This window comes from Equus przewalskii, chromosome 19 (genome assembly GCF_037783145.1).
Source record: "Equus przewalskii isolate Varuska chromosome 19, EquPr2, whole genome shotgun sequence".
Classification (NCBI taxonomy): Eukaryota; Metazoa; Chordata; class Mammalia; order Perissodactyla; family Equidae; genus Equus; species Equus przewalskii.
The window spans coordinates 50,005,062-50,018,156 of record NC_091849.1 but is presented as its reverse complement, the minus strand read 5'-3'; the positions used below and the strand labels follow the sequence as shown (position 1 = coordinate 50,018,156).

The window sequence follows — 13,095 nt, the reverse complement described above, 5'->3', positions numbered from 1 at the left end:
TATGTGGGATGCCACCACAGCATGGCTGATGAGCAGTGTGTAGGTCCACACCTGGGATCTGAACCCACAAACCCCAGGCCACCGAAGGCAAGTGCATGAATTTAACCACTATACCACCAGGCCAGCCCTGAGGCTTATTTTTTATCAAGGAAATTGTGCATATTCTCTAAGTGTGTGATTGCATTTTAATTTGATATATTAACCCAATTTAATTTGTTTTAAACTAAATAATACCATTTGTAAGAGCTCATAATTTGATCATTTTAGTAGAATTTAAATGCTTTCACCTATTTTTAGACCTGTATGCCAATTTGAATTATTTAGAACTTATTAAATATGATTAATTTTTATCATTTTGTAATATTTCACAGATGAATTCATACTCCACCAATAATAGGTCACTTGCATATTACCACTGCATTTTTCTCCTTTCAGAGGTACTGAATTTTGCCTTGCCTTTTCTTCCAATGATCGTTTCAGTTTCTGTTCACTTAAAGGCTTGCTGCACTTGAGATAGGTCAAATCTGATTGTGATTCAGAAAGTATAGAAGAAATTATGGGAGCAGAATCTTAGTTGGATGAAGTGTTAGCCAAGCCATTACTTGGAACAAATTTGCCTGGCCTCAGCTGGATGGAATGCTGTGGGGATGGGGATTTTGGTCCTGAGTCCATCACTAGTTTCTCTGGGTAACTTTTCTAAGCCTCAGCTTCCTTATTTGATAAAGGGATCTGGGCTGGATGCTCCCTAGTTCTGCTTTCTACTCTCTGAGATTCCATGATTCTGATGGTAGGAGAGCAAGGGTATGAAATGCATCCTGAAGCCAGTTGTGTGGATTCTGAAGAGCATCAAAAGAAAGATGGTCAGCAAGAAAGCACGGATTTGAATTTCAGGTTAAGTAGAAAAAGAGATTTGCCTCTGTGATCATGAACTTGTAGTTTTGCTTTAAAGGCTGCCTGGGTGGAAGGCTTGTGCACGTGTCTGGAGCAGGATTTCCTCCAGAGAACATCTCAGCTGCTGTGTGTGGTGCTCCCTGCCAGGTCTTGGCGAATGCTACAGTGTCTGCCTTCAGCTGCTTGGTTCTGCCCCTGGATGGTCAGTAAATTAGCTGTGTTTTTTTTTTGAAAGAGCCTATATGAAAATGATATTCTTTGGTTAACTCTAGTTTTGTAATTAATGATGTACTGACCCCTAATTTTTCTATGAGTTCCTGGGAAAAGAATTTCTCTACTCCTCCGTGACTGCCTGTTAAAATGGTTCATAGTAACCTCTGTCATATTAATGGCAACAAAAAATGTATCACCTATGTTCTTGTTTGCAGTTGCATGATGGAGAAAGTAATTCTGAGTTCTGAATAAGTTTCAGCGACAGCCTTAGGCATCATGGGGAAAACAATCTCTTGGTCTTCTTCTGTGGTGGGGCTGCTGAAAACATCTGTTTTCTGGAGGAAGTGGTGAAGGGATTAGATCACAGGCTGGGTATCTCTTGCATATTTGCCTAGGTACTCAGTTCCTAATTCTTATTACAGGCAAAAGGGCCAAAATTCACATTATCCTCTTACTCTGTGATGTCCAGGTCATACCCTGAGCCCTTGCTCAGTAAAACGCCACCATCTCTCCCTGCGCTAAGCCTCACAGCCGTCATGTAAATTGTGGGATGGGAAGCCAGGTCTTTGTTAGAATGGAAGATAACACATGACGGGGCTTTACAACACATGATAATTACCCACTGAGCTTCAGGAAAAAAAGTCAAAGGGGAGAATTTGCCATTGCCGTTCCAGGAGCAGCTAAGGCAGGTGACTGTCTTGTTTGCATAACTTCAGATCTTGTACCCGTACACTTAAAAACCATTTGCACGCAGGCTTTCTGTATAGTGCTTTAAGTGATATTCCTAGTTTATGTGTCCGCAACTTAAATGTGGGTGGAAGGATTTGCAAAGCGATAAAAGCATCACTTCATCTGAGCTTGGTCAAACATTCCATGATGGATAATGCCATTGTGATGGCAGTTTATGCTGGATTGCCTTGGACGTGGAGGAGGAGGAAGGAAAGGAGGAAGAGGGGGAGGGGAAACAATCCTTGCTTAAATTACTAGAAATTGAGTTTCCTATTATCATCATGTATATAAGCAGACCATTACGGAAGACAGATCTATTCCACTTAAGATTCCACAATAGGAGACTTAAGATCAGCAGAAGATTTAAGTTTAGGATGTCTGTTTCATTCTCTGCCAGAAGAGTGCTGGCAAAGGGTATGTGTGAAATTAATGTTCAATGAAGGAATAAATGAAGGAATCGGGAAATGGTGGAAACAGAAAACCAAGAGTCCACATTTCTAGGTTCTGATATTTAACTAATACTGCTACAGTTATTTTTTAAGTCTTTCACATAGGTACTGTTGAAATTAATCAACTTTTTAAAGCCTCGGTATTTTTCTAAGACGTTTAATTTCATCTGGAAGTACAAAATAAAAGTCAATGAGGTTTCAGGGTCAGGTGATTGTCATACTGAAAGTTTTATCACTCTTAGGGGAGGAATGATAGAAATTCTTATATTTTAAAAGATTTGATTAAGTTTAGGAAAGGACTCCTCAGAATTTCTTGATTTTTAAGAGGTAAACACGAGTTGGAAGCTGTAACTCTCACTATTGCCACTAGGTGTCACCAAACACTTATTGATTGTGCAAGGGCCACGTTCACGCCAGGGAAATGGATGATTTGACTTATTTTCCTCTTTACTAAAAAAAGTCTTTCTAAAAACTTTTAATTACAGTGTCTAAATCTGGAGAGGAACTACTGAAATCCACCTCCACGGGTTTCTTACTTAAGAGCCAGGATGGGATTTGGGGGGGTTCTATCCACGCACTAAAACTGAATAAAACATTTTGAATACATGATTGTGTTATTTATTTTTTTTTTGAGAAGTAGGTCTCCGACGAACATCAAATGGTCAAGGGAATGTGTCTTAGAAATTATTAGAAACGACTAATAATTCCTCTACTTTTGGATAGGATTGCAAATAACCAGTTTAGATAAGAATCTGTTACATTTTAAAAGATTTTTTAGAGGGTGATTTCATAGCAGCATCTCTTACACATGTTTCACAGTTGTCATCTTCAGAGATCTCCATCCTTTTACCTAACTGACACTCGCCTACTCTCCCTTTTTCAACTTTAGTCGCCTGGCGGCCCTTCAGAAAGCTGAATAATCTCAGTCCTTCTAATGCAGTAGTTCTCTATGAGATTAGTATTGAGAGTTATATTATTATGGAGAATATAATATCATTATGGTTGTTGCTGGAGCAGCAACAACAGCCCCTCTTGGGAGTTTGTTAGAAATGCAAATTTGGGGGACCCTCTGAATCTCAAACTTTCCAACAAGTAAACATTTTGGTATTTCTCTTCGGAGCCCTCTCTGAATTCTGACATTCCTTCCTAATTTGAGGCCCCGAAGTAGGCAGCTCCTCTGTGTAAGCCACTTCTGGCCAGATTGGGTAACATCCTAAGATGCCTACATATAATCTGGTCCCACATTTGTTTTTAAAATTACACTGCTGTCTTGTGGGTTTATAATCTTTCTGTTACCTGTTATTATTCCAAAGTGTTTTTTTGTTTTTTTCTTTCTTTCTATTGTGGCTGTGCACAGCTGGGCTTTCCTCATATTTGTGTGACTTCTTTTTTTCTTCTGTGGTTCACTGCCTTACTATTTTCATTGGGTCTTTTGTTTATTTCTGTTAACTTCTCTAATTGACCAAGGTCACTGAATTCAGACGCTTGCTTTGAGTTTCTTCCTTGGTTTGACTTTGCACAATAAAGAGAGCGGTGTCTCACATTCTGGGTTGTGGATGATGGCCTGCAACTCAAACTTCTCTAATTATTGTTTTGCTTGTTCCGATGCCACAGTCCTAATGTGTTTTCTTTTCATCAGTGGGGCAGGGCTGGTAAAGGTGGAGCTCTAAAAATAGTGCTTGTGCAGCTTTGGGTGTCATCTATCTTTACCTTCTCCCAAACTGTACTTCTAACAAAAGAAGAATTTTACTTTTTCATATGATGGGTTGATAAAACCTCTTGTTAGGTGAAATGAATGTTCTGTAAAGTCAGCAAGATTTTCGATCTTTGGATTTCTTGCATTTATATCTTAAATTATACCACATAACTTCTTCATGGAAACTTTAACTTTTCCATGAGGCATGAAAAGCTGAAGTGATGACGGTCACACAGCTATTTGGTGGCAGAACCTTGAGTAAAATTCGTGCTTCCCGTAATCCGCCTTGTCAGTTTGCATCCACCTCATCACTCATAATGAGTTTATTATTTTATAGGTGTTGAGCCTGTTTTTATTTGCTCTAGGCCTTACAGACTGGAAAGTTCTCATGTTTTGTCTATCCTTATGAGAGTCCTACTGTCAGCTATTTAACTGCTATGATTCATTTGGAACATATTCACAGGGAACCTACTATGTGTCAAGTGCTTTGGAATGTTTTAGCAACAATAATATTTGTGTGTGATTGAGTAACTGCAAACCCTCCCACCCGGACTTCCCTCATTTACCCCTCGCTGCACGTGGCGCTGCAGTGCAGGCAGGCGGCGTCGTTTCAAGCCCCCAGTCCTTGATAGCGTTTGTCGTGTACCTGCATGGGAGGCTGGCTGCAGAGGTAGAAGGCTAGAGAGATTTTTCTTCTTCTTCTTCTTTGCTTTGTTAAGGTTTTCAGACAGAGCTGCTCCAAAACCATCTCACGTAGAGACTAGAGACTTGTTTATCCTCCTGTTAAAGGTTATTGCCAATCTGTCTTGTTGATGCTTTTTACATTTGTGTCTCATGACCCAGAAAGAAATGGCCTAATGGTCAAAGAGTTTCAAATAATTACTTTTATTCTTTATAAAATGTTAGCAGTCAAAATTATATGAAAACCAAGAACTTCTGTTAATCAAGAGATCCCATAAAGAGGATAAAAAGTCTAGCCACAAACTCAGAGAAAGTATAAGCAGCTTTATAAACTCCAAAGGATTAGTGCCCAGAATCGATAAAGAACACAAATCAATAAGAAAAAGACAAACGTTCCAATAGAAAAAAGGGCAAATGGCAGAAATAGGAATTTCATAGAAAAGGAAATGTGAGTTATTACTAAACATATAAAAAGTTGTTTGACCTAAAAAGTAATGATGAAAATGCAAATTAAGGTCACAATGATATCCCATTATATATGCACTGGACTGGCCAAAATCAAGAGTCTGATAATCCCAAGTGCTCACAATTGTGTGAAGTAATGGGAACTCGTAAATATCACTGGTAGGAATATAAAATGGCACAACCACTTTGAAAACGATATGGCACTATCTTGTAAAGTTGAACTTGTACCTGCCCTATGAACTGGCAATTCTCTTTAAGGCATATCCCCAAGAGGAAATTTTGAAGTAGCAAAAACTGGAAGATATCCAAAAGTCCATTGGCAAGAGAATAGATAAATGTATTGTAGTACCTTCACACAACGCAATATTGAGCAGCAGCAAAAACGTGCGAGAAATAGGTACATACGATAATTTGGATAAATCTTGGAAACATAATATTGAGTGAAAAAAGCAGGTCCAAGAATATTACGTCATGTATTCTGTTTTACAAAGCTCAAAAGCAAGTCAAACTCAACAATCTCTTAAGAATACAAACCCATGTGAGAAAACTGTTTAGAAAATGCAGGCAGTTTTTCTGAAGATGAGGAGAAAGGAGATGGGTGTGGCGACGGGCAGAGATTCGAGATCATCTCAGCTCTCTTAGATCTTATGTCGGCTGGTTGACTCAGATGAATTTGTCTTATGATGATGATTCATACTTTACAATAATGTTACTTAAATTCTTCTGTATGTATTATGTATACACAATACATTTGAAAAAAAGTAGCCTGATAACTTCATTTCCCTATCAGTCAAGGGTGACACATGAACTTCATTCATGGAATAAGGTAAGGACTTCACTTCTTTTGGTGGTTGTTACCTATCCTAATGTGTCCATTTCCTGCAGTGTCGTTGGCTTTCCTGTGTGGCCTGAAGCACGAGGAGGAGGGCTGTGACGCCTCCAGCCGGACCTATGTGCAGTGTGATTTGACGGTCACTGTGGGGACGGAGAGCCTGCTCTCATCATGGCCTTATTTCTACATCTGTGAAGAAAGCCCCTCATGCCTCTTTGCACCAGGTCATTGGACAGAGTCAGCGTCTCCATGGTTCTCGGGCCTCTTCATCAGGTAACCCCCTCCTCTCCCTCCCTGACATTCCCCAGGGAGGCATCGCCAGTGGACTGATGGAGGCATAAGGAACTGCAGTCTGGGTGGACGTGGCCCTGGGGGCCCACTGCTCTTGTTGGAGGGACGTTCCATTGTGAACTCCAGCCAGCCTGCATATCAAAGCATCTCCTGTCTTTTCAAGTGTTCAAGAGAACATCTGAAAAATTTACCCAGTAAACAGCCCGCTTTGTTCTTGCTGAGGTTTTAATATTTATCTTCCGATCCAGAGCAACATCTGGTGAATGCCAATGGGGAAAAAGATTAGACATTATGAAAAACAGAAGGCTCTTTTCCCCTTTCCTTTTTCTTTTCTTTCCAAACAGATTCACAAGTATGAAAAAAAAGTCATAGAGAAATCCAGCAGATTGTACAATGTTTATTCAAAAGAAGGGGGGATGCGCAGGCGGAATTACTGCACATCTAGGATTTAGGAGCCGTAAGCTTATAAGGATTTTTTGAACTTAAAAAACAAACAACTGAATACCATAACTTTCCAGGTAAAAACCCCTTTTCTAAGCAAATTACAAAGAAAAATGTGACCATGTTGGTAATTCTGATGGCCTTGATTTCCACAAGCAGCAGTTTTCCTCCACAGCGGGACAGCTCAGCGCTGAGCATTGCTCTGCTCCCTTTTTGTTTCTTGCTTAGATAGTTACATCTGATTATTTAATGAAGGCCCCTTTTCCCATTAAAAAATACCTAAAGAAGACCAATTCCCCAGGATGAAAGAGAGAGCCAGCCCTTTCCACGGCAGTTTGACTTGGGATGTCTGAGACAGTCTGTGTATGGATTTGCCACCAAAGGTTTGTGTTTAGCGGGAGGAAGACAGGAACCTCCTTGGCTGTTTGCTTTCTAGAAGGGCATGAAGAACACTGTTTAGGTCACGTGGGAGGTGGGGTGCCGGAGGCTGTGCTCAAGTGAGACTGGATTTGAGGACTCACTAATGCTGGATACCAAGAAGTACTTGGCAGCGCTTCCCGGCTCCACTGAATTTGGGGACTTTGTCTACATCCCCAGAACCACTCTCTACAGTTCTTCTGTCGCCTCCTCTTCACTCTCGGAGGTGGCCAAGGCGACTGGACCTCGGACCCCATTGAAAGTTATTGCCTCATCTAGTAATACCATTTGGCAGTATGCACTAATAACCTTATAATTCTTCATACTCTGTGATCCAGCAATTTCACTTCTGGGATTTTAAGAAAGCAGTTAGAAATATGTAACATTTATGAAAAACTATATTCTTTGAAGTTTAAGTATAGTGACAAAAACATTGAAATGAAATAAGTGTTTAGTGATAAAGAATGCATCCAAATGATAATACTAAGGAACCTTTAAAAATCACGATGTATAATATTTAACCAAAGAGGAAAATGCTTATAATGCGTTGGGAAATGAAAGGCACGGGTCACAAAATAGTGGATCAATTTCGTCCTAGTGGTGTACGTCATGCATATATTTGCAAACACGAAAATAGGTGGTTAGAAAAAAGACTGGAAGGATGTGTTTTAAAATGTTGAAAGTGCCTCTTTCCCAGTGGCTGGAGTACTGATATTTATTTTCTTCATTGAGTTTTTGTCTATTTTTGTCGGTGAATACATACTAGTTTAATAACCAGAAAATGCACTACAAATGATACAAGGGGCATTAAGAAAATCAAGTGCCAAATGGTTTGCCTTGGTTCCTCTTAAGTTTATGCTTGTGAACCTGGAGACCTACTTTCCAGGATCTTTGCAGGGAACCCATTTGCATTAACTACCTGATACCTCCGCCAGCCACTACCACTGTGGATGTCATTTGGCAAAGGTAGACATGCGTATCTGTGACAGAAATATGCCCAGTTGGTCCATCCATCCATCCATCCATCCATCCATCCAGTTTTTGTCAGGTGCCCACTGTGTTTTAGGCAGTGTGCCAGGAGCTGGTGACTCAATGGTGAACAAGACAGCAGAGTCCCTGCCTTTCAGGGTGGGGAAAATCCTGACAATAAACGAGATGATCACATTGTGATAAGGGCTATAAAGTGACAGAAAAAATGGAGGTCTGCTTTATATAATGTGCTCGGAGAAGGTTCTCTGAAGAAGTGTCTTTTATGCTGAGCTAAGGAGAAGTTGTCATTATGGACAGCCTGGCAGTGGGGCAGCATATTTGAAAAGGACCCAACAGATTTTATGAGCTGTCAGAGTCCAGAAGGGCAAGAGTAGAGTAAGAAGGAGAGAAAGTCTCTAGCTGAGCTTGGGGATGCAGGTAAGGCCTTGAAGGCCATAGTAAAGAACTTAGGGGGGCCAGCCTGGTGGTGCAGTGGTTAAGTTCACATGTTCTGCTTTGGTGGCCCGGGGTTCACCGGTTCGGATCTCGGGTGTGGACCTACCCACTGCTTGTCCAGCCATGCTGTGGCAGGTGTCCCACATATAAAGTAGAGGAGGATGGGCACAGATGTTAGCTCAGGGCTAGTCTTCCTCAGCAAAAAATAGGGGGACTGGCAGCAGATGTTAGCTCAGAGCTACTCTTCCTCAAAAAAAAGTATAAGAACTTAGGTTCTATTCTAAGAACAGGTTGAGTGTCTTTTCAAAGTCACACAGTCAAGCCTTGGCAGAGTCTGCACTGGAACCCAAGGCTTCTGACTCACAGCGCACTTAGCTCGACGCCGTGCTATCAGTGTCAGTGACGAGAGCCTTGGCTCAGCTGCGTGGCTTCAATGAGATTTCAGAGCCATAGGAAGCAATTTCAGGCTAAGTGAGGGAGACAGAATGACTGCGAGTGTTTTTATTGCCCATGCTGGAGAGCACATGCAAGAAGATTACCTGCTCACTTTTGGATCCGAAGAGACCAACTGAAAGAGCAATAGATTGGCAGTCAGGAAACTCAGGTCCAGAACTCTCTTTGTCACCATTTCAACCAACGATTTTTACCACATTCCCTCAAAATAAATATGTATGTGCATGTGTGTGTGCATGCACCTCTAGATCATCTATATTGACGTCTCTCTCTATATACATGTTTATATTTATATTTAAATATGACCAACTGTACTACTTAATTCATAGGATTATTGTGGAGGAAAACATGGACTAGTAGCTATTAAGAAACTTTGAAATTTTGTAAATGTCAGTCTATTTTTGATATCCTGGTGTCTCTGCTAATTTTGATGATGATTTTTTAATGAAAAAAAGTCTCTAGTGAGATAATCAGGGACAAATACAAAAAGAAATCTGAGCTAAAGCTTGTAAGAAAGTCTAAGCTAGCAGAAAGAGGTTTTAACTCTTTCAGGTCAAGAAGAACATAACTGGGGAAGACAGTGCATTGCTACAGGCCAACGAAAGGAGGGCGGAGTGACTGAACTCCATTTCACTCTAACCTTTGCTCGTGAAGAGTCTAGAAAGAGCAGAAGAAGCCTTGCCAGGAGAGTGGGAGCCCAAGACTAAAGGTTGTAAAGGAAGCTGGTCACTTCTTTTCTTGAGTTGAGGTCGGTATCCCAATCATCCATATACCAAGTGCAAAAAACTTGCTTGTACAGTTGAGGATACGCTGCTGGTAATGAATGTGAGAGGGGCGCACACAACAGAGAGAGGTTATGGGCAAGTATTCTTTGACTTGCCTAAGAAGTGAAAAGGGGGCATTCTGAAAATTCAGACGACTAAGCTTGTGTTATCGCTGACAAAATTCTGGAATGAATTATTAATCAGATGGTTTGTGAGCCTTCAGAAAGAGAAGTAGATCTCTGGGCACCAATTCACAAGGAACAAGATGGTGCGGTAAACCAACCTCATTTCCTTTCTGATGGATTTATAACAGAAATATAGAAGGAGAGCTTCTTAAACTATTCCAACCACCTCCCCGACCCCCAGCAGCAAAGAAATGTTCTCACTGCAGAGCGCAAAGTGGCTTGACACAAGCATCAGGTTGCTTCGAAGTCAGATGTTTTATTTGAAAAGTCTGCGTGAATTTTGTGTTCCATTGCATCATATTTCCATATTTATCTAAATATTACATTACATTTTAATTTGAAAATTATTTACTTAGCTTTTCCTTTCTGAATTTTTGAGTTCAGCTGACACTCTAAGACCCAGTGCAGTATTTATTCCGTGCTTTGTCTACCCCCTGGATGATGGCTCAGCTAAATGGATTTGTAGCTACGTTACAGGCTCTACATTCAAACTGTATTTGAGCAATGGGTCCACCTCAGTGAGATAACATATAACAATAATCAATGTAAATTCCTACATTTATATTTCAGTGATAATACTGCCAACACCACTACCACCAAAAACTATAACAAGAGCTGCCTTTATTGGACACTTACTGTGTGCCAAATTCTGTACAAATCGTTTTGTAGGCTTCATTTTGCTCCGTCTCCTCAACACCTCTATAAAGTAGAGTCTCGATGATTAGTAACTCCATTTGATAAACGTGGAAACCAAAGCTTAGAGTCATGCCTTCACAATGCAGTAGATGGTGATATCTGTTTGGGGATTCAAATCCAGCTGGTCTGTTTCCAAGCCTGCCCTCTGCCTGCTAATGCCTCTCAGAAAATCAGCTGAACCAACACAGTACGGAGCAGACCTCAGGTGATGGCGCTCTGAGACTTTGAGTTTACCACCATCTTAATTTGAGCATGGTGGCTAAAAATTTATGCAGTCTTAGGTGCCATGGAGGGAGAGCTCAGATAAAGAGAGACCACAGCCCCAGTGTCAGCCTAAACTAAGTGTGTTCAGTTCTGAGCCACACAATTTTAAAATATTGAATAGACAGTAGGTCTTGGGGACAGTGGGTGTGGAAGTCACAGCTGGGATAGATACAGAGCTGGGAATATTTTAGCATGAAGAGGAAAAGATCTTAAGTAGATGTGGTAGTTATCCTGCTCATTATTTCTAGCAAATTGTGGGAGAAACCATTTTGACATTGATTTGGAAAAAAACTGCTCTAGTTCGACATGATTTATAGTTTCTCAAGCAGTGACCTTTCGCCCTTTCCACTACCCTTCCTGGTCCTCCCATGGGATCTGCCATCTTCGTGGCTGATGTTCAGTCAGCATCTCCAGGGTTGAGAGGAGACAGGACACCTGGGTTCTAATCTGCTGTACTTTTGTGTTTGACTTTATGCAAATCCCCTGATCTCTTTGGGTTACATATTTTATGCCTCTACCTACTTTACTGGCTGAAATGACATATGAAATTGTTGAAAAGTATAAAACATCATGCATTATTATTACTAATCATTTTTGGGTTAGTTGCAACAATGCCTAAAGCCAGGATTATTCTTGAATAAATATCACACTTGTTGGGGACAGTACCCTGTGATGTCCGGGCTCCCACCTCCTCTAGACCACATATTTTTAGACTTTCTGTAAAGCTACACTGCTGTTTTTCATTTTAAATCCAGTCTGGCTTCTCTCCTTAAAGCAAGAGGACTTTTAAAGCAAGTGGCTGGTAGTATAACTGGCACATATATCGAATCTCCTTAGTCTGGGCTGTTAAGTAAGTTTAATTAATTTACTAAGTTAATGTTCCACTGCTAGCAACAGAGCCTCATTGCCATCAGCTGGGGAGAGGGAATTGAAAGCCTAAATGAGCTCATTTTTTCACAGTTGGAATTAGGGACCAGTTAGCCAGTTGTGCGGGTTTTCCAATTTCTCCATCTGCCCTGGGGGGGATCCAGGCAATTCACTCCCCCAGCACTAAGGGTGAGTAAGAACGGGAAGAGGAAAGGGGAAAAGGGAAAAAAGCTCTCCCCAGCATTTGCTTCCATTTTTGGAACTGGAAGTATTGTCTGCGCATTGCTTGTTAAGTTGGGCTTGGAGAAGCTTTTGCTAACATCCCTGATAGATCTGGAAAAGAGGAAGGCTTCAGTGAAAGATATTTACCATGTGCATTTTCATTGCAGGGTGTGCAGATAAAGGGAAAACAAATAAACAATAAAAGAATGGAAACAAAATTACAGAAATTTGCAAAATTTGACAAATGGTGGCCTGTAGTTGCCACAAGCTAATGGCTTGCAATGATTAATAAGAGTAAAAATAATTGCATTTCATTAAGATTGATGACACCCCATTTAACCTCCCCTCTCGTTTCAGCCCTAAAGTGGAAAGAGATGAAGTTCTCATCTATAATAGCTCCTGTAACATTACCATGGAAACTGAGGCAAAGATGGAGTGTGAGACGCCTAATCAGCCAATTACCGCCAAGATTACTGAGATACGAGAAAGCCGGGCCCAGAACACTCAGGTATAATCAAATCTTTTTTACAGACTGATTCAAACAGCTCAAATTAAATTTGTAATATTGTGTACATTAAAAAAACAATTTAGTCCAAATGGCAGCGATATATAATATTAAATGCTCTCAAACTTTGAGGAGCTGGTCTAATGCACAACATCTGAATTCACAGTTAACTATGGTTAATCATATATTTTCTCAAAAATAAATGAGGGCTGCCTGGGCTCTTTTAAAGCAAATTCTGAGCAGATAATCTCCTCAGCATTTTGTCCTGCTTCCCCTGTGCACGTTTGAAAGGGGCTCTCTGTGGTGTATTTCTACATGAAATAAGTAAATGGCCTACAATTTAACTAGGCCCTTCTGGAAGGTTTCCAAATCACTCAGCCTTTCCCAGTTGGTGGGATGGCAGTGTCTGCTGGTCCCTCCAGTCCATCTCTGTTCCGTGAAGAGCAGAGTGGAAACTACCTTCCTAGGACATTGATTACGTGGAAATTAGAACTGAAAAGGAGTGTGGGGTCACCGGGTCTAGCCTCTGCACCTCAACTCATCTGTTTTGCAATCATCTAGGCCACCCCCTCCGAGTGGCTCTTTTAAGAATATGCTCTTAAAAGTCCC

The 13,095-nt window shown here is 40.8% G+C and overlaps 1 protein-coding gene across 3 annotated transcripts in view; it reads left to right on the top strand.

Moving 5' to 3' along the window:
* The window catches only part of PKHD1 (PKHD1 ciliary IPT domain containing fibrocystin/polyductin), a 414,808-nt gene that overhangs the window by 64,670 nt on the left and 337,043 nt on the right, over positions 1-13,095 (top strand). For all 3 annotated transcript variants that reach the window (XR_011529807.1, XM_070584791.1, XM_070584792.1), the window contains exons 33-35: positions 950-1,093; positions 6,010-6,229; positions 12,339-12,489. Coding sequence is in view for 2 of the 3 variants with exons in the window: in XM_070584791.1 (XP_070440892.1) it covers positions 950-1,093; positions 6,010-6,229; positions 12,339-12,489 (515 nt within the window). In the remaining variant the exon portion in view is untranslated. The remainder of the gene's footprint in view (positions 1-949; positions 1,094-6,009; positions 6,230-12,338; positions 12,490-13,095) is intronic.